This window comes from Xenopus tropicalis, chromosome 8, assembly GCF_000004195.4.
Source record: "Xenopus tropicalis strain Nigerian chromosome 8, UCB_Xtro_10.0, whole genome shotgun sequence".
Lineage (NCBI taxonomy): Eukaryota > Metazoa > Chordata > Amphibia > Anura > Pipidae > Xenopus > Xenopus tropicalis.
This window is the reverse complement of record NC_030684.2, coordinates 6,856,361-6,883,192: the sequence shown is the minus strand read 5'-3', so window position 1 is coordinate 6,883,192 and position 26,832 is coordinate 6,856,361. Positions and strand designations below refer to the sequence as shown.

At 46.8% G+C, this 26,832-nt stretch overlaps 1 protein-coding gene across 2 annotated transcripts; it reads left to right on the top strand.

The window, feature by feature from the left end:
- Window positions 1-26,832, top strand: agpat2 (1-acylglycerol-3-phosphate O-acyltransferase 2). Of its 2 annotated transcripts, XM_031890246.1 has the most exons (7): window positions 1-90; window positions 2,180-2,407; window positions 15,855-15,988; window positions 20,828-21,003; window positions 22,239-22,334; window positions 22,865-22,937; window positions 25,255-26,832. In XM_031890246.1, exons 2-7 carry the CDS (start codon window positions 2,220-2,222, stop codon window positions 25,416-25,418), a joined length of 831 nt encoding a protein of 276 aa, XP_031746106.1. In that variant the 5' UTR covers window positions 1-90; window positions 2,180-2,219; the 3' UTR covers window positions 25,419-26,832. The 2 variants fall into 2 exon arrangements, with proteins under 2 accessions (XP_031746106.1, NP_001123741.1); NM_001130269.1 differs by lacking the exon at window positions 1-90 and having other exon boundaries at window positions 2,215-2,407; window positions 25,255-26,829.

Below are 26,832 nucleotides of genomic sequence, written 5' to 3'. Positions count from 1 at the left end.
CCCTCCCCGTGTTCTTCCGCGATCTGTTGCTTCTGTTTTTCAACTTTGGCCCCAGCACCGCGGGACTGTTCCCTGGAGCCCCCCCAGCAGGTGTGACTCCTACCCCCTGGCACTACCGGTGCCCACCCTGCCTTACTGTGCCTACCCTCCGCATTAACCCTTACTGTGCCTACCCTCCGCATTAACCCTTACTGTGCCTACCCTCCGCATTAACCCTTACTGTGCCCTGTTACTTGCCTGTCTGTGCCCTCCTGCTTACCCCCTACTCTGCCCTGTGATTTGCCTCTGTGCCCTCCTGCTTACCCCCTACTCTGCCCTGTGATTTGCCTCTGTGCCCTCCTGCTTAACCCTTACTGTGCCCTGTGATTTGCCTCTGTGCCCCCCAGCTTAACCCTTACTCTGCCCTGTGATTTGCCTCTGTGCCCCCCAGCTTAACCCTTACTGTGCCCTGTGATTTGCCTCTGTGCCCCCCAGCTTAACCCTTACTGTGCCCTGTGATTTGCCTCTGTGCCCCCCAGCTTAACCTTTACTGTGCCCTGTGATTTGCCTCTGTGCCCCCCAGCTTAACACTTACTGTGCCCTGTGATTTGCCTCTGTGCCCTCCAGCTTAACCCTTACTGTGCCCTGTAACTTGCCTCTGTGCCCCCCAGCTTAACACTTACTGTGCCCTGTAACTTGCCTCTGTGCCCCCCAGCTTAACCCTTACTGTGCCCTGTAACTTGCCTCTGTGCCCCCCAGCTTAACCCTTACTGTGCCCTGTAACTTGCCTCTGTGCCCCCCAGCTTAACCCTTACTGTGCCCTGTAACTTGCCTCTGTGCCCCCCAGCTTAACCCTTACTGTGCCCTGTAACTTGCCTCTGTGCCCCCCAGCTTAACCCTTACTGTGCCCTGTGATTTGCCTCTGTGCCCCCCAGCTTAACCCTTACTGTGCCCTGTGATTTGCCTCTGTGCCCTCCTGCTTAACCCTTACTCTGCCCTGTGATTTGCCTGTCTGTGCCCTCTATTTTAACCCTTACTGTGCCCTGTTACTGCCTGTCTGTACCCTCCACCTTAACCCCTACTCTGCCCTGTCACTTGCCTCTCTATACCCTCCACCTTAACCCCTACTCTGCCCTGTCTCTTGCCTCTCTATACCCTCCAGCTTAACCCCTACTCTGCCCTGTCACTTGCCTCTCTATACCCTCCACCTTAACCCCTACTCTGCCCTGTCTCTTGCCTCTCTATACCCTCCAGCTTAACCCCTACTCTGCCCTGTCACTTGCCCCTCTATACCCTCCAGCTTAACCCCTACTCTGCCCTGTCACTTGCCCCTCTATACCCTCCAGCTTAACCCTTACTGTGCCCTTTCACTTGCCCCTCTATACCCTCCATCTTAACCCCTACTCTGCCCTGTTACTTGCCCCTCTATACCCTCCACCTTAACCCCTACTCTGCCCTGTCACTTGCCTCTCTATACCCTCCAGCTTAACCCCTACTCTGCCCTGTCACTTGCCTCTCTATACCCTCCAGCTTAACCCCTACTCTGCCCTGTCACTTGCCCCTCTATACCCTCCACCTTAACCCCTACTCTGCCCTGTCACTTGCCTCTCTATACCCTCCACCTTAACCCCTACTCTGCCCTGTCATTTGCCTCTCTATACCCTCCAGCTTAACCCCTACTCTGCCCTGTCACTTGCCCCTCTATACCCTCCAGCTTAACCCCTACTCTGCCCTGTCACTTGCCCCTCTATACCCTCCAGCTTAACCCTTACTGTGCCCTTTCACTTGCCCCTCTATACCCTCCATCTTAACCCCTACTCTGCCCTGTCACTTGCCCCTCTATACCCTCCAACTTGCCCCAACTTTGCCCTGTTTAGTTACCCTGCCTACATCCTGTAAATTAACCCTAGAAGTGCCCTTTAGCCATCCCTAACCCTGTTACTTGCCCATTTTGGTGCCCCAGTAACCCCTTGTGGTGCCCAGGTTATTGGTTACCTTTCCCTGCCCAGTGGGTGCTGCTTATTCGCAGTGACACCTCCCTGGTTCCCATGGTAACCCACACCTTTCATTTCTTTGTGCAACACCTGAGTGCACGAGTCGTTACCTGTTCGCGCCGTCCCCGAGCCGCCTGTACTTTAGCCCCCGTGTCTGTGCCAACTGCCTGGCATCACCCTTTCTAACCTTTACTCCCTCCCATTAGCCCTTTTTAGCCGGCCAACTGCTTCGGCCCTGCAGTCACTATGGACCTCTGGTGGCTCTTGTGGATTTCCCTTCTGTTCCTGGTTCCCTTCATCCTAATGGAGATCAGCAGCGGCTTTAAATTCCACTTCAAACTTGTGTATTACTGTGCCATGTGCCTCCTACTCTCTGCCCTGGCAGCGCCAATGTGCCTACTGACCAACGGCGGCCGCACTGTCAATAACATGAGGTGAGTGCCAATGGCTTAATAATATACACTGGCCTGAGAGGCATCCTAAATGTACATATCACTGTCAGTTCTGACTCCTGAAACCCTAAACTATTCACTAAATGTATAATGTACCCCCTACTGTAAATGATAAGGATATTAGCAGTCACTGAGGGGTTCTGTGCCCATATAAAGGCACAAGGCTGCAGGCTGAGTTATACAGGGAACTCTGAGTATCACTCATGTATTATAAGGGATAATGTACCCCCTACTGTAAATGATAAGGATATTAGCAGTCACTGAGGGGTTCTGTGCCCCCCATATAAAGGCACAAGGCTGCAGGCTGAGTTATACAGGGAACTCTGAGTATCACTCATGTATTATAAGGGATAATGTACCCCCTACTGTAAATGATAAGGATATTAGCAGTCACTGAGGGGTTCTGTGCCCCCCATATAAAGGCACAAGGCTGCAGGCTGAGTTATACAGGGAACTCTGAGTATCACTCATGTATTATAAGGGATAATGTACCCCCTACTGTAAATGATAAGGATATTAGCAGTCACTGAGGGGTTCTGTGCCCATATAAAGACACAAGGCTGCAGGCTGAGTTATACAGGGAACTCTGAGTATCACTCATGTATTATAAGGGATACTGTACCCCCTACTGTAAATGATAAGGATATTAGCAGTCACTGAGGGGTTCTGTGCCCCCCATATAAAGGCACAAGGCTGCAGGCTGAGTTATACAGGGAACTCTGAGTATCACTTATGTATTATAAGGGATACTGTACCCCCTACTGTAAATGATAAGGATATTAGCAGTCACTGAGGGGTTCTGTGCCCCCCATATAAAGGCACAAGGCTGCAGGCTGAGTTATACAGGGAACTCTGAGTATCACTCATGTATTATAAGGGATAATGTACCCCCTACTGTAAATGATAAGGATATTAGCAGTCACTGAGGGGTTCTGTGCCCCCCATATAAAGGCACAAGGCTGCAGGCTGAGTTATACAGGGAACTCTGAGTATCACTCATGTATTATAAGGGATAATGTACCCCCTACTGTAAATGATAAGGATATTAGCAGTCACTGAGGGGTTCTGTGCCCCCCCCATATAAAGGCACAAGGCTGCAGGCTGAGTTATACAGGGAACTCTGAGTATCACTCATGTATTATAAGGGATACTGTACCCCCTACTGTAAATGATAAGGATATTAGCAGTCACTGAGGGGTTCTGTGCCCCCCATATAAAGGCACAAGGCTGCAGGCTGAGTTATACAGGGAACTCTGAGTATCACTCATGTATTATAAGGGATAATGTACCCCCTACTGTAAATGATAAGGATATTAGCAGTCACTGAGGGGTTCTGTGAGTACTGTAACGTGACCCAGTTAGGAAAGTGCAAGTCTCTCAGTTAGAGGTTGTCGGGTACAAGTGGGAGAAGCTGATCCGGTTGAGGGCAGTGCATTGCTGATTGTTCTGCCATTTATCAGCACACAGACATGTTATTGGGTCAGTATGAGAATCCTCGCGGTGTCCTTTTTAGTGACAGTAACAGCTAAAACTTGGGCCTGACATCCTTGTCCAAAGAGCTTGCAATCTAGTCCAAAAGGACTGAGTACAAAAGAAGTTGCTTAGTGGTCCATAAACAGAATCTGCTTTTCCCCCCTCTATAACAGCTGTCCCAGAGGGGAGCGTGTGATTGGCTGATCGAATCAGGCCTATGGTTAGAGGGGGGGGTCCAAATAGCAGTGTGTGGCCAGAACCACAGCAGATATAGGTTGGATTAGATGGTGTCAGGGGGCTGGTTTGGACCCCCTAAAATCAGTGTATGATGGAAACCCAGATATCCTGAGTTTAAAGGGTAAGTTATACATCCTGTACCTTTGGGTTAGTTGGGCAGAGAGCAGGTACAACAGGTTGGGTGACTACTGCTGACTAACCAGCATTGTACAGAAGGAAAGCAGGGATGGGCAGTCAGTGGGGCAACTAAACCCCCATTCTGGTTCCGGGGGGGTCGCCCGAGTGTTATTTGAAAAACAGGTTAATTTCCTACAGATTAAAGGGCAAGTGTCCCTCCATCCGCATAGAGCAGCTTCTCACTTTCTGATTCCCAGCCCCCGGCTGGCCTGGAATGCTGGGAGTTGTAGTGTACACCTGGGGCCCCCTACTGGCTGCTCACGGGGGGGGGGGGGGCATGTAGCTAGAGCACAGACGTGTAGGGACAGATCTCCCATCACTAAGGCCCGAGTAACCACTTGCAATGAATCATGAAATCCCATAATTATATACTATAGGAGTGGGCGGGGCTAGGGAAAAGTATTATTGAAGTGTAACTGGTGCAGAACTACAGTTCCCAGCATGCCCTGGCAGCCTTGGGCACTGTAGGAAAGAGAAACTATGAACACCCTCCTGGATGGCCTTGGTCTGCCGCCTCCACCCAGAGGAAGGTCCCACTGAGGCCAGAACGTCAGTGCAGTAAATCAAGGCAGTGACCAATGAGAAGGCCCAGCAGCTTGTACATGTCACGTGGTATAACTGAACTGGGGGAGGCAACAATAGTCACACTGTGCTTTTATATAGTGGCAGGACGGATAAAACAATGGGTTACAGAGGAAAAAAATTAAATATATAAAGGGCACTTACCCCGAGGAATGGGGCAAACACACTCATGTGAAAGGTCTGCAAATTTACTCAGGGTGATGGGAGTTATTCGGGAGCCAATCAGCACCACGGGTCCCTCCTTGACCGATCTGAAGAGCATTAGTGTAAGAGGCACTAGAGATTCCGGGCAAGCCCAATACTAATGATTCCATAGGGGGTTCCGTAGTTTGTATGGGGTTAGTTAACCTTTAAATTCACTGTTAATATGTTATAGAATGGCCAATTCCAAGCAACTTTTCAGTTGGTCTTCATTATTTATTTTTCATAGTTTTTTTAATTATTTGACTCTTTCAAATGGGGGTCACTGACCCCGGCAACCAAATAAAACTATTGCTCGGCGAGGCTACATTTTTATTGTCATTGTTACATTTTATTACTTATTCTTCTATTCAGGCCCCCTCCTCTTCATATATCAGTCTCTCATTCAAACCACTGCTTGGTTGCTAAGGTCATTTGAACCCTAGCAACCAATCAACTGCTGAAATTCCAAACTGGAGAGCTGCTGAACAAAAAGACGACCAATTGCAGGGCGACATTGCAACACCCCAATGTAGATGAAGCAATCGGATAGTTATCAAGATCTGATTATGATATAAAGACTCATTGGCTAAATGTGTGCAAAGGGCAAGTTTTTTTTTTTACCCACAAGATAAGGATATTAGCAGTCACTGAGGGGTTCTGTGCCCCCCATATAAAGGCACAAGGCTGCAGGCTGAGTTATACAGGGAACTCTGAGTATCACTCATGTATTATAAGGGATCATGTACCCCCTACTGTAAATGATAAGGATATTAGCAGTCACTGAGGGGTTCTGTGCCCCCCATATAAAGGCACAAGGCTGCAGGCTGAGTTATACAGGGAACTCTGAGTATCACTCATGTATTATAAGGGATAATGTACCCCCTACTGTAAATGATAAGGATATTAGCAGTCACTGAGGGGTTCTGTGCCCATATAAAGGCACAAGGCTGCAGGCTGAGTTATACAGGGAACTCTGAGTATCACTCATGTATTATAAGGGATAATGTACCCCCCTACTGTAAATGATAAGGATATTAGCAGTCACTGAGGGGTTCTGTGCCCCCATATAAAGGCACAAGGCTGCAGGCTGAGTTATACAGGGAACTCTGAGTATCACTCATGTATTATAAGGGATCATGTACCCCCTACTGTAAATGATAAGGATATTAGCAGTCACTGAGGGTTCTGTGCCCATATAAAGGCACAAGGCTGCAGGCTGAGTTATACAGGGAACTCTGAGTATCACTCATGTATTATAAGGGATCATGTACCCCCTACTGTAAATGATAAGGATATTAGCAGTCACTGAGGGGTTCTGTGCCCATATAAAGGCACAAGGCTGCAGGCTGAGTTATACAGGGAACTCTGAGTATCACTCATGTATTATAAGGGATCATGTACCCCCTACTGTAAATGATAAGGATATTAGCAGTCACTGAGGGGTTCTGTGCCCCCCATATAAAGGCACAAGGCTGCAGGCTGAGTTATACAGGGAACTCTGAGTATCACTCATGTATTATAAGGGATAATGTACCCCCTACTGTAAATGATAAGGATATTAGCAGTCACTGAGGGTTCTGTGCCCCCCATATAAAGGCACAAGGCTGCAGGCTGAGTTATACAGGGAACTCTGAGTATCACTCATGTATTATAAGGGATAATGTACCCCCCTACTGTAAATGATAAGGATATTAGCAGTCACTGAGGGGTTCTGTGCCCCCCATATAAAGGCACAAGGCTGCAGGCTGAGTTATACAGGGAACTCTGAGTATCACTCATGTATTATAAGGGATAATGTACCCCCCTACTGTAAATGATAAGGATATTAGCAGTCACTGAGGGGTTCTGTGCCCCCATATAAAGGCACAAGGCTGCAGGCTGAGTTATACAGGGAACTCTGAGTATCACTCATGTATTATAAGGGATCATGTACCCCCTACTGTAAATGATAAGGATATTAGCAGTCACTGAGGGGTTCTGTGCCCCATATAAAGGCACAAGGCTGCAGGCTGAGTTATACAGGGAACTCTGAGTATCACTCATGTATTATAAGGGATCATGTACCCCCTACTGTAAATGATAAGGATATTAGCAGTCACTGAGGGGTTCTGTGCCCCCCATATAAAGGCACAAGGCTGCAGGCTGAGTTATACAGGGAACTCTGAGTATCACTCATGTATTATAAGGGATCAATGTACCCCCTACTGTAAATGATAAGGATATTAGCAAGTCACTGAGGGGTTCTGTGCCCCCATATAAAGGGCACAAAGGCTGCAGGCTGAGTTATACAGGGAACTCTGAGTATCACTCATGTATTATAAGGATAATGTACCCCCTACTGTAAATGATAAGGATATTAGCAGTCACTGAGGGTTCTGTGCCCCCCATATAAAGGCACAAGGCTGGCAGGCCTGAGTTATTACAGGGAACTCTGAGTATCACTCACTGTATTTATAAGGGGATAATGTACCCCCCTACTGTAAAGGATAAGGATATAAGCAGTCACTGAGGGGTTCTGTGCCCCCCATATAAAGGCACAAAGGCTGCAGGGCTGAGTTATACAGGGGAACTCGTGAGTATTCACTCATGTATTATAGGGATCATGTACCCCCTACTGTAAATGATAAGGATATAGCAGTCACTGAGGGGGTTCTGTGCCCCCATATAAGGCACAAGGCTGGCAGGCTGAGTTATTACAGGGAACCTGAGTATCACTCATGTATTTATAAGCGGATAATGTACCCCCTACTGTAAATGATAAGGATATTAGCAGTCACTGAGGGGTTCTGTGCCCATATAAAGGCACAAGGCTGCAGGCTGAGTTATACAGGGAACTCTGAGTATCACTCATGTATTATAAGGGATCATGTACCCCCTACTGTAAATGATAAGGATATTAGCAGTCACTGAGGGGTTCTGTGCCCATATAAAGGCACAAGGCTGCAGGCTGAGTTATACAGGGAACTCTGAGTATCACTCATGTATTATAAGGGATAATGTACCCCCTACTGTAAATGATAAGGATATTAGCAGTCACTGAGGGGTTCTGTGCCCCCCATATAAAGGCACAAGGCTGCAGGCTGAGTTATACAGGGAACTCTGAGTATCACTCATGTATTATAAGGGATAATGTACCCCCTACTGTAAATGATAAGGATATTAGCAGTCACTGAGGGGTTCTGTGCCCCCCATATAAAGGCACAAGGCTGCAGGCTGAGTTATACAGGGAACTCTGAGTATCACTCATGTATTATAACGGATAATGTACCCCCTACTGTAAATGATAAGGATATTAGCAGTCACTGAGGGTTCTGTGCCCATATAAAGGCACAAGGCTGCAGGCTGAGTTATACAGGGAACTCTGAGTATCACTCATGTATTATAAGGGATAATGTACCCCCTACTGTAAATGATAAGGATATTAGCAGTCACTGAGGGGTTCTGTGCCCCCCATATAAAGGCACAAGGCTGCAGGCTGAGTTATACAGGGAACTCTGAGTATCACTCATGTATTATAAGGGATAATGTACCCCCTACTGTAAATGATAAGGATATTAGCAGTCACTGAGGGGTTCTGTGCCCATATAAAGGCACAAGGCTGCAGGCTGAGTTATACAGGGAACTCTGAGTATCACTCATGTATTATAAGGGATAATGTACCCCCTACTGTATAATAAATATATATTGTAGATCATTTGGATCCTCTACATTAAAAAATGACATTTTCAATATGTGTTTTCTCACTGACTTCTCTATAAGGTACAAAGCTGTATAGTTATCTATTCATTAAGAAATAGATCAACATAAACCTTTAATGAACTGTGAGACGTGGGACCAATTAATTCATCACTTTTACAGTCGGTGAGAAATAGTGCAAAGTACAGAGAAGAACTGCTTATGTAACATATGAACCACCTCACCCCTGTGTCACTGATTGGTATGTTATGTAAGAAAATGATATTGATTGCTTTTCATTAATTAGTACAGTGGACTATTACAAAACATTCCTTCTCTGTATATTTGTATTTATACATATGGGTAGGGATTTTATTGAAAGTAAAAACATTACAAGTAAAATATAAACATTTCAGAAACAGAAAAGCAAACAAAAATGCATCACATTATTACTCAATGAAATTCAGAAGCAAAGAAGAATCACAAATGAAAATGTACATTTACCCAGAGTGCAACATTCTCTGCCTTTCGCTCAGTCTCTCTGGATTTAATGAAAGCAAGTTCCCTTACAATTGCCCCTGTGACTTGCCCCACTGCTTCTCTCTTCTGACTGAGGGTTAACTTGCAGCGCATATGCCACAGATAATAGCGCATAACAGATATTATAAGATACAGGGTTTCCGTAGTTACCGCGCCAGCACACTCACGCCCCACTATCCCGTACGCCATCTCCGTATAATTCAAGTTCTCCAAAAAACCCAACTGTAAAGTATTTGCCAGGGAAGATTTGAGGCTCTTGGTAATGACACAGTCTAACAGAAAGTGCTCCTGGGTCTCATCCGTGCCGCAGCCCCAGGGGCATTCCCTGTCCCCCACATTCAGATACCGTAGGTTCCCCCTGACAAACAGTTTCCCCTGGAGGGAGAGCCAAGCGTTATCCTGAAACTTTTTGGGCAGTCTCTTACTGTTTAGGAACTTTAGGCTCAGAGCCAGGGTCTCGCTCGTGCAGTCTCTCAGAGCAAGGGAACACAAAAGAAAACCTCCAAAATCCTGAAATAAATGTTTTTCCTAGGGGCAGACTTGAGTTCCTCCATCCCTATGTGCCACTTCCTAATGAGCTTCAAGGCCTGAGCTACATGGGGTGGGACACAACCTCCTCTTATCCGGACACTCTTCAACCTATCATTGAGCAGCCAGTCCTTGATAAAAGGCGATACCCAGGCCCTAATACTGCTCTCCCACAGAGAGTCGTTCCCCTGAGCCATACCCCCAAGGTTACATTTGAGGAATATGACACAGAAGAAAGCCACCGGGCACAGCATGCCCAAACCTCCCTCCTTTCTCTGCAGGAAAGTTACTCCCCTTTTAACTGGGTTCAGTCTGCTCCCCCAGAGCATTTGGAAGAACAGACTGTGGACTCTTGCGTAGAAAGATTCTGGCAACAAGAAGATATGAGAGACAAACAGAAGCAGAGGGACCAAGAAAGACTTGATGACGTTAATCCTTTCCCTATAGGTCCAGCCTCCAAGCCTTCCATCGCTGAACCTTTGCTGCACAGGCATTCAGTTCTCATCCCAATTGCCTTTGCATCATCGCCCTTCCCAAATTTTACAACCCAAGATCTTAATCCTCTCTGGGGCTACAGGGAAGTCTTTTAGTTGGAAACCCGGCTCTTCCTCTAAGACCCAAAAAGCTTCCGATTTTCTTGGTTGACAAGAGACCCAGAGGCCTCTGAGTAGCTTCTGATGTGCTCCATTACCAATAGACGCCTCCTCTGGTCTAGACAGAACAATGGTCACATCATCCGCGTAGGCTACTAACTTAAAGGGCTGACTCAAGGGAAACCGAACACCCTCCAATGCACTATGCTGTAATGCTCTTAGGAAAGGGTCCAGAGCAAACACATACAAAAGTGGACTGAGAGGGCACCCCTGTCTTACCCCTGCTCCCACCTCAAAGTCTTGCCTCTCCAACCATTAATCAATTGGAAAGCTTCTTGCCCCTTGATACAAAGTCTGTAACCATCTGACAAACTGACCCGGAATGCCGTATTTCAGCAAAGCAGCCCATAGGTATTGGTGATTAACTTTATCAAAAGCCTTTGCTTGGTCCAAGGTCAGGAGATACTTTCCCCATTTATGGACTTTGCACCTCTCTAAGGCCTCTCTTATTGTAAGGACTGCTCCAAAAATGCTACGTCCCTCCACTGTGCAGTACTGAAAAGAAGATAGTAAAGTGCCAGCAAACTTACTTAGCCTTGAAAAGAGAATTCTTGCAAGAATCTTTCTGTCAGTGTTAAGAAGAGCAATGGGCCTCCAATTCTCAACATGCCTTGAGTCCTTCCCCTTTGAAAGCAGGATCAAGGAAGAGTATCCCATAGAGGGAGGAAGACTACCCTTCTCCAAACTCTCATTGAAGACTTCAACAAGTCTGTCTTTAAATCTTTTGTAAAACTCAGCTGTTAGACCATCAGGCCCTGGGGCCTTTTTCTTTTGCTGTTTGTCTATGGCCTGAATCACCTCTTCCAGTGTTATTTCTGCTTCCAAAGTGGAAAAATCCAAATGATCAGTATTGGGACCTGGGGTCGCCTTCAAGAAAGCCTCGGTCTTTCCCTTATCCAAAACTCTTTCCCTGAAAAGCCCAACATAGTAAGATCTAACGGCTTCCAAGATCCCCTCCCTTGACTTATGAAAATGACCCTGGGAGTCATAAAGACCCTCAACCAGCTTTTTCTCAACAACCTCTTTGCAGTTCTGGCAAGGATCTGGGCAAACAGAAGCCCCATAGTCTCTTTCCAGAACCAAAGACTTGTACCGGCTGTACTGATGTTGCCTGATCAGTTGCTTGAGTCGGTTTCGCTTTTCAGCCCCCTCCCCTTCCGAAATACAGATCTCTAGCTCCTTTCTCAAGGACTGGTACCTCCTCTCCTTCTCCCTCCCTTTTTTATAAGAGATAGACTTGAAGAGGGACCGGAAAGAATCCTTGGCTGCATCCCACCATACAGATAGAGAATCATACAGCTCAACCTTTGATATCTGCACCAGCAGCAGATCCTCAAAAGATTGTTCTGCCTGTTCTCCTTCCAGGGAACCTACATCAAGTCTCCATAAACCCCTCCCAATCTTGGGCTGGTTCCGGATACCATACAGAAAGGAGAGTACCGAGTGATCTGAGAACTCAACGGCCTTCTCACAGACCTCTGTAAAAGATTCACCTTTCTTAACAAAAATCATATCTATTCTGCTGCTTCTCTGCCCACAGAAATACGTATGTTTGCCTGCCCGACCCCCCCATGTGGCCACATCTACTAAACCCGCATCCTCAGCCAACTTATTCATAAATGAACCCTCATATTTACAGAATCTGCCAGTCCTGTCTACTGCCCTCAGGACTTGGTTGAAGTCCCCTGCCAAAATGACTGGACTTGATGTATACAGGTACGGTTTGATCTCTAATAAGAGTTCCCTTCTCTCTGAGGGCCCCTGGGGGCCATACACATTGATCAATCTGATCAGATTCCCTTGCAATACAATGTCAAGCATCAAACAACGCCCAACCTGGATTTCTATGATTTTTTTAATCTCCAACCCCTGAACATTTTTGAAAAGTATTCCTACCCCTCCTGCCGGCTCCTCAGCAATAGACCAAAAGGAGGGCCCGTGCCACCAATCTCTTTTGGCTTCAAAAATCTCACTTCTGGTTGTGAGCCTGGTCTCCTGCAAAAAAAGGATTTCAGCCTCCACCTTTCTAAAAAAAATCAAAAGCCAAAAATCTGGTCTTCCTATTCTTGATGCTACAGACATTGGCTGTAAGGAATGGGATAGGATGATCCATCATTAGGTCTTGTTTTGCTTCTGCCTACCACCAACCCCTTCATCACCCCTTCTTTTCACCTGAACTTTTGGGGTACTCTCTGCCCCTCCAGGTCAACCACCACCTCCTCCCCTGGGGACTCTGCCTCCTGACTCTCCTCCCCACTCTCTTTCCTCTCTCTTTTTTTCCTGTCCTTCTTTGCCAAGGCCCTAGCCTTCCTCTCCTCTTTCCTCTCCTCTTTCCTCTCCTCCTCCCGCAGCCTCTCCTCCTCTTCCTCAGCGAGATCCCCCCAGGTTTTACCATCTGGCAGGACAAATCTGTTGTCTGTTGCTACCGTCATTTTTGGGGGAATGTTTTTATTTTTCTCTGAGGATTTTCCCCCCGCCACACTCCACTCCCCTTCTTCTCTAGGCTTACTGACCCTCTGCTCTCCTTCCTTTTTCCCACTGTTCCCCTTGGGTAACCTCCCTTGTGCCCCACCCACCACCTTAGTAACTGGGGCAGAGGATTCAGGCTGCACAGCCTCCCTCTCTGGTTCCACTACCTCTGAGGTTTGATTCCCTTCCTCCAGAAGTTCCATTGAGAGGCTCATTTCCTCCTCCAAATTAGAACATTCTGCCACCATATTGTGCCAGGCGTCGGGGCAAGAGCTGTGGGCGTGGCCTAACTTTAAGCACAAATTGCAGCGGATTTTCTGGCATTCCTTACTGGGGTGCCCAGTCTCACCACAGAGGGCGCACTTTACAACTGTGCATTTAACTGCAAAGTGCCTGTTTGATCCGCACTTGAAACACACCCTGGGTTGGCCGGGGTAGAAACAAACGCCCCTGTCCTTCCCAATAAAGAAGGAATTGGGGAGGTGCTTGGGGACATGGAGATTCATGTGCAGTTTGACCTGCACCTTCCACCCTCCTACCCAGAAACCCTCCTCATCATACAGTGGGGTGAAGGGGGACAGAACGGTGCACTGTCTCTTTAGCCAGATCAGCACGTCATCCGGGTGCACAGACTCAGTCTTAAACATGATGGTGACTGTCTTGGTGTCGGGCCTGGAGACTGGGGTCACCCTAAACCCCTCCCACTCTGGGGCACCTTTCTTACCCTCATACCTGCGCCAGAAATCATCCAACCCCTGAGACAGTTTGAAGCCAAGATCAAACTCAGTGTCTGTGACACTTATCAGCCCACTTACGTCTGCAGGGGTAAAACCCAGGGACTGTTTGATGAGATTCCTGCCCACAAACCTGCGCCCCGGGAACTCACCCCTCTCCTTCTCCCACTTGATCTTCACTACATTCTTCCTCCTACTGGCAGCACTCTCACCCGCCATAGAGACATTCTGCTGAAACAGTCTCTTACCGTCCCAGGCACCTCTCCTCCCTTGTGCCCCTTCACTCTCGGTATTTACAGGGGGATTCCCTGCACCCTCTGTGGCACCACTATCACCCACTCTTGCTGCAGCATCACATACAGTTTTATCAGTCAATGGTGCAGTCATGCCAGTACTCCCAGCAGCCATACGAGTACTCCCAGCAGCCATGCCAGTACTCCCAGCAGCTATACCAGTACTCCCAGCAGCCATGCCAGTACTCCCAGCAGCCATGCCAGTACTCCCAGCAGCTATACCAGTACTCCCAGCAGCCATGCCAGTACTCCCAGCAGCCATGCCAGTACTCCCAGCAGCTATACCAGTACTCCCAGCAGCCTTGCCACACTGCACACTCACATGAGGCACACTCCCACCAGACACACTCACAGTATTAACATTATTGCATGGCAAAGAATTAGTCAGTGGATCCCAGGAATCCGCACATGACGGACCCCCATTCCCACCCGCAGGAGTCACAGTCCCTTTAGGAAAAGCAAAAGAGTCTTTCAAACCCTTTTTCAGTTGGTTTCTCTCCATTTCCTGGAACCTCCTGCGGTTATGATAAAGCTCTCTCCAGGGCTCTATAACTGCCAGAACCCCGGTAATGTTACTTTCAATGTCCTCCAAGTCTTTGTTTAAATAAGCAATTTTTTCAACTGCTTTTGCTCTCTGTGCCCCCCTAAGGGCCCCCAGTCCAGCCACCATATTGTCTATACTCCCCTCCAAAATGTTCCTTTTCTCCTCCAGAATACTGATGTCTCTCAGAGCCCTGATGATCTGGGTCTGATTGGGCCCAGCTGAGCCCACAGTCTCTGGCTTCCCAGCGCCATTGCTAGCAGCTGTCTCTCCCCCATCACACAGGTGTATTGCTCCTACCTGGGCCATTGCAGCAGTCTCAGAGCTCTCTCTCAGCGCCTCCTCAGCCACTTCCATAGCCACACAGCCTGCGGCCTCAGCACTCTCCATGGCTGCCTCGCAGCCTGCAGCACTTCCCTCCTGGGTCCCAGCATGCCTTGCAGCAGCTTCCTGGCTTGCCTCTGAACTGCAGCTCCCAGCAACAGAACTGCCGTTTTCCGCAGCAGAACTGCAACTCTCTGCAGTAACCTCGGCCTGGTCGTCCAGGGTGTTCGCTCGCTCAGGGACCTCCATTACAGATGGAACGCCGCACGTGCCGGTACTTTCTCCTTCCTTGTCACTTTTAGCCATGGCCTTCACCTCCTTGCGCACCTCACTGCTCTCAGCCGCTGCTGCCAGATTGGGGGGAGCAGCCTTCCTGCTGGATCTCAGGCAGATCCTCACTCCTTTACCCGGAGTTACCACAACTTTCTTCCTCATTCTTTTGAGGAAAGTTTTTTTGGGGAAATTGCAGAAAAAATAATTCTCCTGAGAGAAATCCTCACAACCTGCAAAGTTTGCAGGTAAAAAGCACTCCTCCCAGACCCAAAAAGGGCCTGGGAAACCCTCACAGTCTGGAGCTCACACACACACCTCCTCTCAGTATGGGGTTACAGCTTATTGTGTGCCCAGAACATTCCTTCTCTGTATATTTGTATTTATACATATGGGTAGGAGGTGCCATAGTGTTTCCCTTAGACAGTACAGTATGGGGGTACAGCTTATTGTGTGCCCAGAACATTCCTTCTCTGTATATTTGTATTTATACATATGGGTAGGGGGTGCCATAGTGTTTCCCTTATACAGTACAGTATGGGGGTACAGCTTATTGTGTGCCCAGAACATTCCTTCTCTGTATATTTGTATTTATACATATGGGTAGGGGGTGCCATAGTGTTTCCCTTATACAGTACAGTATGGGGGTACAGCTTATTGTGTGCCCAGAACATTCCTTCTCTGTATATTTGTATTGATACAGACGGAGCTGCTCCAGTCCCCGGCTAAACACATTATTCTCTCCCCTAGGATAATTAGTAGAGTGGTTCGCACCCTGAAGTACTTCTTCGGCGTACGATTTGAGGTGAAAGGGTTGGAGAATTTTCAGATCGATGGGCCGTGTGTCATTATATCCAACCATCAGAGTATCCTGGACATGATGGGTAAGAACCTGAGGCTTGTATCAATCAGTGGCATTTTTATATTTAAAGAGAAGGAAACCCACTGCTGGTTCTGACTCCTGATACAACTCCCCAATACCCATTCATTCCTCATTCTCACTGGGTTTATAGTTATGTGTAACTGTCACTGTGTCTGTCCCTTTCCCTTCCCTGCACTGCTGGTTCTGACTCCTGATACAACTCCCCAATACCCATTCATCCCTCATTCTCACTGGGTTTATAGTTATGTGTAACTGTCACTGTGTCTGTCCCTTTCCCTTCTCTGCACTGCTGGTTCTGACTCCTGATACAACTCCCCAATACCCATTCATCCCTCATTCTCACTGGGTTTATAGTTATGTGTAACTGTCACTGTGTCTGTCCCTTTCCCTTCCCTGCACTGCTGGTTCTGACTCCTGATACAACTCCCCCAATACCCATTCATCCCTCATTCTCACTGGGTTTATAGTTATGTGTAACTGTCACTGTGTCTGTCCCTTTCCCTTCCCTGCACTGCTGGTTCTGACTCCTGATACAACTCCCCAATACCCATTCATCCCTCATTCTCACTGGGTTTATAGTTATGTGTAACTGTCACTGTGTCTGTCCCTTTCCCTTCTCTGCACTGCTGGTTCTGACTCCTGATACAACTCCCCAATACCCATTCATCCCTCATTCTCACTGGGTTTATAGTTATGTGTAACTGTCACTGTGTCTGTCCCTTTCCCTTCTCTGCACTGCTGGTTCTGACTCCTGATACAACTCCCCAATACCCATTCATCCCTCATTCTCACTGGGTTTATAGTTATGTGTAACTGTCACTGTGTCTGTCCCTTTCCCTTCCCTGCACTGCTGGTTCTGACTCCTGATACAACTCCCCAATACCCATTCATCCCTCATTCTCACTGGGTTTATAGTTATGTGTAACTGTCACTGTGTCTGTCCCTTTCCCTTCCCTGCACTGCTGGTTCTGACTCCTGATACAACTCCCCAATACCCATTCATCCCTCATTCTCACTGGGTTTATAGTTATGTGTAACTGTCACTGTGTCTGTCCCTTTCCCTTCTCTGCACTGCTGGTTCTGACTCCTGATACAACTCCCCAATACCCATTCATCCCTCATTCTCACTGGGTTTATAGTTATGTGTAACTGTCACTGTGTCTGTCCCTTTCCCTTCCCTGCACTGCTGGTTCTGACTCCTGATACAACTCCCCAATACCCATTCATCCCTCATTCTCACTGGGTTTATAGTTATGTGTAACTGTCACTGTGTCTGTCCCTTTCCCTTCCCTGCACTGCTGGTTCTGACTCCTGATACAACTCCCCAATACCCATTCATCCCTCATTCTCACTGGGTTTATAGTTATGTGTAACTGTCACTGTGTCTGTCCCTTTCCCTTCTCTGCACTGCTGGTTCTGACTCCTGATACAACTCCCCAATACCCATTCATCCCTCATTCTCACTGGGTTTATAGTTATGTGTAACTGTCACTGTGTCTGTCTGTCCCTTTCCCTTCTCTGCACTGCTGGTTCTGACTCCTGATACAACTCCCCAATACCCATTCATCCCTCATTCTCACTGGGTTTATAGTTATGTGTAACTGTCACTGTGTCTGTCTGTCCCTTTCCCTTCCCTGCACTGCTGGTTCTGACTCCTGATACAACTCCCCAATATCCATTCATCCCTCATTCTCACTGGGTTTATAGTTATGTGTAACTGTCACTGTGTCTGTCCCTTTCCCTTCCCTGCACTGCTGGTTCTGACTCCTGATACAACTCCCCAATATCCATTCATTCCTCATTCTCACTGGGTTTATAGTTATGTGTAACTGTCACTGTGTCTGTCCCTTTCCCTTCCCTGCACTGCTGGTTCTGACTCCTGATACAACTCCCCAATATCCATTCATCCCTCATTCTCACTGGGTTTATAGTTATGTGTAACTGTCACTGTGTCTGTCCCTTTCCCTTCCCTGCACTGCTGGTTCTGACTCCTGATACAACTCCCCAATATCCATTCATTCCTCATTCTCACTGGGTTTATAGTTATGTGTAACTGTCACTGTGTCTGTCCCTTTCCCTTCCCTGCACTGCTGGTTCTGACTCCTGATACAACTCCCCAATATCCATTCATTCCTCATTCTCACTGGGTTTATAGTTATGTGTAACTGTCACTGTGTCTGTCCCTTTCCCTTCCCTGCACTGCTGGTTCTGACTCCTGATACAACTCCCCAATATCCATTCATTCCTCATTCTCACTGGGTTTATAGTTATGTGTAACTGTCACTGTGTCTGTCCCTTTCCCTTCCCTGCACTGCTGGTTCTGACTCCTGATACAACTCCCCAATATCCATTCATTCCTCATTCTCACTGGGTTTATAGTGATGTGTAACTGTCACTGTGTCTGTCCCTTTCCCTTCTCTGCACTGCTGGTTCTGACTCCTGATACAACTCCCCAATATCCATTCATTCCTCATTCTCACTGGGTTTATAGTTATGTGTAACTGTCACTGTGTCTGTCCCTTTCCCTTCCCTGCACTGCTGGTTCTGACTCCTGATACAACTCCCCAATACCCATTCATTCCTCATTCTCACTGGGTTTATAGTTATGTGTAACTGTCACTGTGTCTGTCCCTTTCCCTTCCCTGCACTGCTGGTTCTGACTCCTGATACAACTCCCCAATATCCATTCATTCCTCATTCTCACTGGGTTTATAGTTATGTGTAACTGTCACTGTGTCTGTCCCTTTCCCTTCCCTGCACTGCTGGTTCTGACTCCTGATACAACTCCCCAAGGAGGAGGTACAGCCTTCGCCTCTCCCCGTGCCCCACAGTGTGACTTTGCCCCACGCACTAATTATGTGTGTTGAGTTCATTAGTGACCAACTCGCTGGGCCCGACCTCAGCTCCCCACTAATCGCCCAGCGCACGTTTCCCTAATCCCAATGTGACTTTTATTTTTGTAACCAGCTATAAGCTATCAGGAGTCGATCGCTACTTCCAAATGCATTAATGTTAATTGGATGTTGTGGGGAACTGGCTGGGAAATAAGTTACGGACTTCTCTGTTCAGCGTATTTCCTGGGCTGGTCCTGTAAGGGCACTGTGAGTGTGTCATACAGAGAGCTGGAATCTCAGGTATAGGTTGCTATCACGTTGCTATGAGGTTGGTATAGGTTGCTATGAGGTTGGTATAGGTTGCTATCAGGTTGCTATGAGGTTGGTATAGGTTGCTATCAGGTTGCTATGAGGTTGGTATAGGTTGCTATCAGGTTGGTATAGGTTTCCATCAGGTTGCTATGAGGTTGGTATAGGTTGCTATCAGGTTGGTATAGGTTTCCATCAGGTTGCTATGAGGTTGGTATAGGTTGCCATCAGGCTGCTATGAGGTTGGTATAGGTTGCCATCAGGTTGCTATGAGGTTGGTATAGGTTGCTATCAGGTTGCTATGAGGTTGGTATAGGGTGCTATGAGGTTGCTATGAGGTTGGTATAGGTTGCCATCAGGTTGCTATGAGGTTGGTATAGGTTGCTATCAGGTTGCTATGAGGTTGGTATAGGGTGCTATGAGGTTGCTATGAGGTTGGTATAGGTTCCTATCAGATTGCTATGAGGTTGGTATAGGTTGCTATCAGGTTGCTATGAGGTTAGTATAGGTTGCTATCAGGTTGCTATGAGGTTGGTATAGGTTGCTATCAGGTTGTTATCAGGTTGGTATAGGTTCCTATCAGGTTGCTATGAGGTTGGTATAGGTTGCTATGAGGTTGGTATAGGTTGCTATGAGGTTTGTGCAGGTTGGTATAGGTTGCTATAAGGTTGGTGCTGGTTGGTATAGGTTGCTATAAGGTTGGTGCTGGTTGGTATAGGTTGCTATGAGGTTGGTGCAGGTTGGTATAGGTTGCTATGAGGTTGGTGCAGGTTGGTATAGGTTGCTATGAGGTTGGTATAGGTTGCTATGAGGTTGGTATAGGTTGCTATGAGGTTTGTGCAGGTTGGTATAGGTTGCTATAAGGTTGGTGCTGGTTGGTATAGGTTGCTATAAGGTTGGTGGTTGTTGGTATAGGTTGCTATGAGGTTGGTGCAGGTTGGTATAGGTTGCTAGGAGGTTGGTGCAGGGTGGTATAGGTTGCTATGAGGTTGGTGCAGGTTGGTATAGGTTGCTATGAGGGTGGTGCAGGTTGGTATAGGTTGCTATGAGGTTGGTGCAGGTTGGTATAGGTTGCTGTGAGGTTGGTATAGGTTGCTATGAGGGTGGTGCAGGTTGGTATAGGTTGCTATCAGGTTGCTATGAGGTTGGTTCAGGTTGCTATGAGGATGGTTCAGGTTGGTATACGTTGTTATTGGGTTGCTATGAGGTTGCTATTAGGTTACTATGAGGTTGGTGCAGGTTGCTATGAGGTTGGTTCAGGTTGGTATACATTGCTATTCGGTTACTATCTGGTTGCTGTGTGGTTGGTAAAGGTTGCTATCAGGTTGCTATGAGGTTGGTGCAGGTTGGTATAGGTTGCTATGAGGTTGGGGCAGGTTGGTATAGGTTGCTATGAGGTTGGTGCAGGTTAGTATAGGTTGCTATGAGGTTGGTTCAGTTTGGTATACTTTGCTATTGGGTTGCTATGAGGTTGCTATCTGGTTGCAATAATAAACAGTAACTTATCAGAGCAATAGGGTTTGGCTGCCGGGGACAGTGACCCCCATTTGAAAGCAAGAATGGAAATAATAAAAAAAAAACTATAGAAAATAATTAATAAATTGTGTCAGCGGCTCTGCACGTGCTCAGTGGCTCGGGGATTATTATATTATTAGTGTATTATTGAGTGTCCCCCTTTCCCTTGTGCCCCCCCCCAGGTCTGATGGAGATCCTGCCCGACCGCTGCGTTCAGATCGCCAAGAAGGAGCTGATGTACGCCGGCTCCGTGGGGCTCATCACTTACCTGGGGGGGGTCATTTACATCAACAGGAAACGCACCAGCGATGCCAAGAGCATAATGGCCGCCGTTGCCCAGGCGATGATAAGTGATAACGTGAGTCCTGCCAAGCGCCGGGCTGAGCCCCTGGGGAAACTCATTCCTCCTCCAATCCTGGGCCTTTTCTTATTTATTGGGCAGAGGATTTGGCATTACGGCGGCGAGAGCAGAAATGGATATTTTAATTTATGGTTATTGGCCATTTGCTGTGTGAGCGCGGCGCTCGGGAAGCCGTTAGTCACGGGCGGATTTACTGCTCGGCCCATAGATCTTCTTCAGTCTGAGCTGAGTGCGTCTGGGGGGGACGTAGAGGGCATCTGGAAGGACTTGGGCCTGGGGGCCAGGCTCAGTACCAACTACAGGACAGTCCTGGGTCAGTGCTGGTATGTGGGACGGCCCAGGTTCAGTACCGACTATAGGACAGTCCTGGGTCAGTGCTGGTATGTGGGACGGCCAAGGTTCAGTACCGACTATAGGACAGTCCTGGGTCAGTGCTGGTATGTGGGACGGCCCAGGCTCAGTACCGACTATAGGACAGTCCTGGGTCAGTGCTGATATGTAGGACGGCCCAGGTTCAGTACCGACTACAGTACAGTCCTGGGTCAGTGCTGATATGTGGGACTGCCCAGGTTCAGTACCGACTATAGTACAGTCCTGGGTAAGTGCTGATATATGGGACGGCCCAGGCTCAGTACCGACTATAGGACAGTCCTGGGTCAGTGCTGATATGTAGGACGGCCCAGGTTCAGTACCGACTACAGTACAGTCCTGGGTCAGTGCTGATATGTGGGACGGCCCAGGTCCAGTACCGACTACAGGACAGTCCTGGGTCAGTGCTGATATCTGGCATGGCCCAGGTTCAGTACCGACTACAGGACAGTCCTGGGTCAGTGCTGATATGTGGGACAGCCCAGGCTCAGTACCGACTACAGGACAGTCCTGGGTCAGTGCTGGTATGTGGGACGGCCCAGGCTCAGTACTGATCTACAGGACAGTCCTGGGTCAGTGCTGATATATGGGACGGCCCAGGCTCAGTACCGACTATAGGACAGTCCTGGGTCAGTGCTGATATATGGGACGGCCCAGGCTCAGTACCGACTATAGGACAGTCCTGGGTCAGTGCTGATATATGGGACGGCCCAGGCTCAGTACCAACTATAGGACAGTCCTGGGTCAGTGCTGATATGTGGGACGGCCCAGGCTCAGTACTGATCTACAGCCCAGGCTTAGGGTTGGTAGCCGGGACCATACCGACGCTTGCCACTAACTTTCATTTTCCACCCTCTGTCCAGTTAAAGGTCTGGATCTATCCCGAGGGAACCAGGAACAACAGCGGGGACCTACTGCCCTTCAAGAAGGGAGCATTCCATCTGGCGCTGCAGGCTCAGGTTGGTACCGCCTTATTACTCCAGAACCCTGATCCATTTGGTAACACCGTGCCGGAAACACAGAGCAGCCGGATCATTTGGGTCTGTATGGAGACTCTGTGTAGTCATTATTCTGTAAGCACTGGCCGTACCTCCAGGCTTTTATACTAATACCCATAATGCCCTGCTTAGGCTAATCCCACTTTATAACGAAAGGAACCGGGATTAAAGCCCGACCCGTAAGTCATGTGGGTCAGGGAAGGCGTCAGCCAGAACATACTAGAACATAAAACCCTCCGGCAGCTTCTGTGCAGTCCTGGCAGGCCATTGGCTGAGCTTATTACAAAGTATAAGGAGAACTATCATCAGACAGGAAGTGCTCAGACAGGAAGTGCTCAGACCATCATGAGCGCAACACATAAATGCTTCCCCCAGCTAAATAAACAAAACCATTTTCTTTGTGTATCTTTCATGATTATATCCAGTTGGTTTCACTAGTGGGTTTAACAAATGAGAGTGGGGCGTTTTGACCGTTTTTTTCTTGCATTCAGGTTCCGATCATTCCGGTGGTCTATTCCTCCTTAACCAGCTTCTATAACCAAAAAAAGAACCTGTTCACGGGAGGTAGGTATATATAAAGGGTACCAAGCAGTTGCCATGGTGACCAACTGTAGCCCAGTAGAGCTTCCCAAGCCGCCCCACTTGCGTCCTATTGGGCCGGCGTTGACCCGATGCTCTCGCTCAGTAGAACCCTGAAGGTTCTGGCCATGTTGTCATCTCCAAATGCTTTATTTCTCTCCCCGCCGTCGATACTCAGAGCTTCTATCTTGATCCCCGGCTTATACGGAGATGGGGGGATTATCCGGCTTAAGCTGCGCTGCCCCCAGAAACTCGATAACGGTTTAAGCCGCTCTAGAGAGCTGCAAAGTCAGGGCGTGCTGTGGGTTCCTCTGTCTAAAACATTGGCCCAGGTCCCCAACTCCATTGGGATTTGTCCGCTACTGACCCCTGCTGGTCAGATGGGGGATCCTTGCACTCTATTTAATTGGTCATGGGGCATGGAGGTGGGTTTATAAAGATCAGGTTCCTTTTACCTCCAAAATCCCTTGTTACGTTGTATTTATAGGGCTACTGTAGGGCTATAGGGCTTTATATTGTATTTATAGGGCTACTGTAGGGCTATAGGGCTTGATATTGTATTTATAGGGCTACTGTAGGGCTTTAGGGCTTTATATTGTATTTATAGGGCTACTATAGGGCTATAGGGCTTTATATTGTATTTATAGGGCTACTTTAGGACTATAAGGCTTTATATTGTTGCTATAGGGCTATAGGGTTTTATATTGTATTTATAGGGCTTTATATTGCATTTATAGGGCTATAGGGGTTTATATTGTATTTATAGGGCTACTATAGGGCTTTATATTGTATTTATAGGGCTATAGGGCGTTATATTGTATTTATAGGGCTATAGGGCTTTATATTGTATTTATAGGGCTTTATATTGTATTTATAGGGCTACTATAGGGCTTTATATTGTATTTATAGGGCTACTATAGGGTTTTATATTGTATTTATAGGGCTACTATAGGGCTATAGGGCTTTATATTGTATTTATAGGGCTACTATAGGGCTATAGGGCTTTATATTGTATTTATAGGGCCACTGTAGGACTATAGGGTTTTATATTGTATTTATAGGGCTATAGGGCTTTATATTGTATTTATAGGGCTACTATAGGGCTATAGGGCTTTATATTGTATTTATAGGGCTATTATAGGGCTTTATATTGTATTTATAAGGCTACTATAGGGCTATAGGGCTTTATATTGTATTTATAGGGCTGCTATAGGGCTTAAAATTGTATTTATAGGGCTACTATAGGGTTTTATATTGTATTTATAGGGCTACTGTAGGGCTATAGGGCTTTATATTGTATTTATAGGGCTACTGTAGGGCTATAGGGCTTTATATTGTATTTATAGGGCTACTATAGGGCTATAGGGCTTTATATTGTATTTATAGGGCTACTGTAGGGCTATAGGGCTTTATATTGTATTTATAGGGCTACTGTAGGGCTATAGGGCTTTATATTGTATTTATAGGGCTATAGGGTTTTATATTGTATTTATAGGGCTGTAGGGCTTTATATTGTATTTATAGGGCTATAGGGCTTTATATTGTATTTATAGGGCTACTATAGGGCTATAGGGTTTTATATTGTATTTATAGGGCTACTATAGGGCTTTATATTGTATTTATAAGTCTATAGGGCTTTATATTGTATTTATAGGGCTATAGGGCTTTATATTGTATTTATAGGGATACTATAGGGCTATAGGGCTTTATATTGTATTTATAGGGCTTTACATTGTTTTTATAGGGCTACTATAGGACTATAGGGCTTTATATTGTATTTATAGGGCTATAGGGCTTTATATTGTATTTATAGGGCTTTATATTGTATTTATAGGGCTTTACATTGTTTTTATAGGGCTACTATAGGACTATAGGGCTTTATATTGTATTTATAGGGCTATAGGGCTTTATATTGTTTTTATAGGGCTTTACATTGTTTTTATAGGGCTATAGGGCTTTATATTGTATTTATAGGGCTTTATATTGTATTTATAGGGCTACGGGGTTGGATCGACTCATGTAACGCTCTACAGAATAATAGGTCAGGGGCACTCTAAACATAGGAGGGATTGTGTGAAATAGACTTCCTTCAAGACTCTTGACTTCCAAGTTACCAAGTAGGGTTCTCTCTACACCCAACGCTCCCTCTTTGAGTAATTAAATCATTAATATATCCACCCGTTAGCTGAGCGTTTCCATTTGAATAAAACATGGCTCCTCCCCTGTCTATGACAGGCCACCCCAGTAAGAACTTTCCACCGGTCACTATTTTGAACCCCTGTGTTTCACTTTAAATCTCTAGGCACTGTCAAGGTGGAGATCCTTCCCAAAATCGATACTTCAGGCTTGACGGAAAATGACATCACGGACCTGACGGAGAGATGCCACCAGACCATGAGGCAGGTCTTCTTCAGGCTCTCGAATAAACCCTACGAGTCCAACGGGCAAAGCAATTGTGCCCAGTAGGCGATGGGACTTAAGGTACCAAAGGACACCCTAGGGCTAAAGTTCTCATTTTGATTCGAAAGGCACTGAACAAGAGGAACAGGGAACGTTTAAGCCACCCAAAGTGCCACACGAGGTCAGTTCCACTGGAAGACACAAGATAAGTCCTAGAACTCTCAGAGCTGGGGATTTGCACAATGCTCAGAAGACAGGACTGGATTCCTCTGGAGCAGATTATTCCTCGTACATAACATTTCCAGACCTCTGTATTATTGGCACATACTGCTGAAGCACAAGTCATATCTCCTACAGGAATCTCAGGTCCCTCAGCTAATATTTAGGTGCAGTTGGTCAGTGTCCTGCACCCCAACAAGGGTGAAATGGAAACAGAACTTCACCTTCCTATGGGAATTTCCAAAATACAAGTCCTCGTGCTTGAAAAGCATCTTGGTTCATGGGTTTAGCACATCCTGGATGATATATGTTGCTCTTGATCTGATAACATGACCTTCATTAGCACATAAGCCATATCTCCTACAGGAATCTCAGGTCCCTCAGCTAATATTTAGGTGCAGTTGGTCAGTGTCCTGCACCCCAACAAGGGTGAAATGGAAACAGAACTACACCTTCCTCTGGGAATTTCCAAAATACAAGTCCTCGTGCTTGAAAAGCATCTTGGTTCATGGGTTTAGCACATCCTGGATGATAGATGCTGCTCTTGATCTAATAACATGGCCTCCAGTATCAGATGAGGGTTTCTGATGGTCATGGTCATGGGCCCACTGGAATTATTCTTCATACAGTATTGCTCCCCTAGAACATCTTTAGGATTCAGCAGTAGGTATTGCTCTGATGTTGGGTGTTCCCCCAACTCTGGATCTCAGTGTTATAGATGACCTCTGGGATGGTTTTTCCAGCACCAACACTATTTTTAAGATAATTCTACACTTCTAAAGTGTATCCTAATAAGAGTATGTTGATATTGTCATGTTTTATACATAACCCCTGTTATATTGAGTGTGGAACAACAATGGGGATCCATACATGATGGAACACACACAACATTCTAGAGTAGAGATGTTCCATCACAGGATAGAAGCAACAAAGAGTTCCATCAGAACTAAGGAGAAAAGTGGCTCAAGAAAGGTTCTCTTGTTTATGGCTTTCTGGCCCATGTTTGTGTCCTACTGTATTGGGGCTTGACAAGAGAAGCCATTTATGTAAGAGTTCCATCAGATATGAAAGTCCTCATAGAAGTTCTGGAGGGAACCTTGATGGAACTGTATACCTGTAGCTTGAATTTCGAAAGCACTTATACCTTGTATAGGGAAGACTGGCCTCCTTGTGGTTCCACATTGACCTTCTTCCAGTTGTACATTTCTTTGTATTATGTTTAAATTTGCCAAATGACTTTAATAGAGAAGATCAACGATCA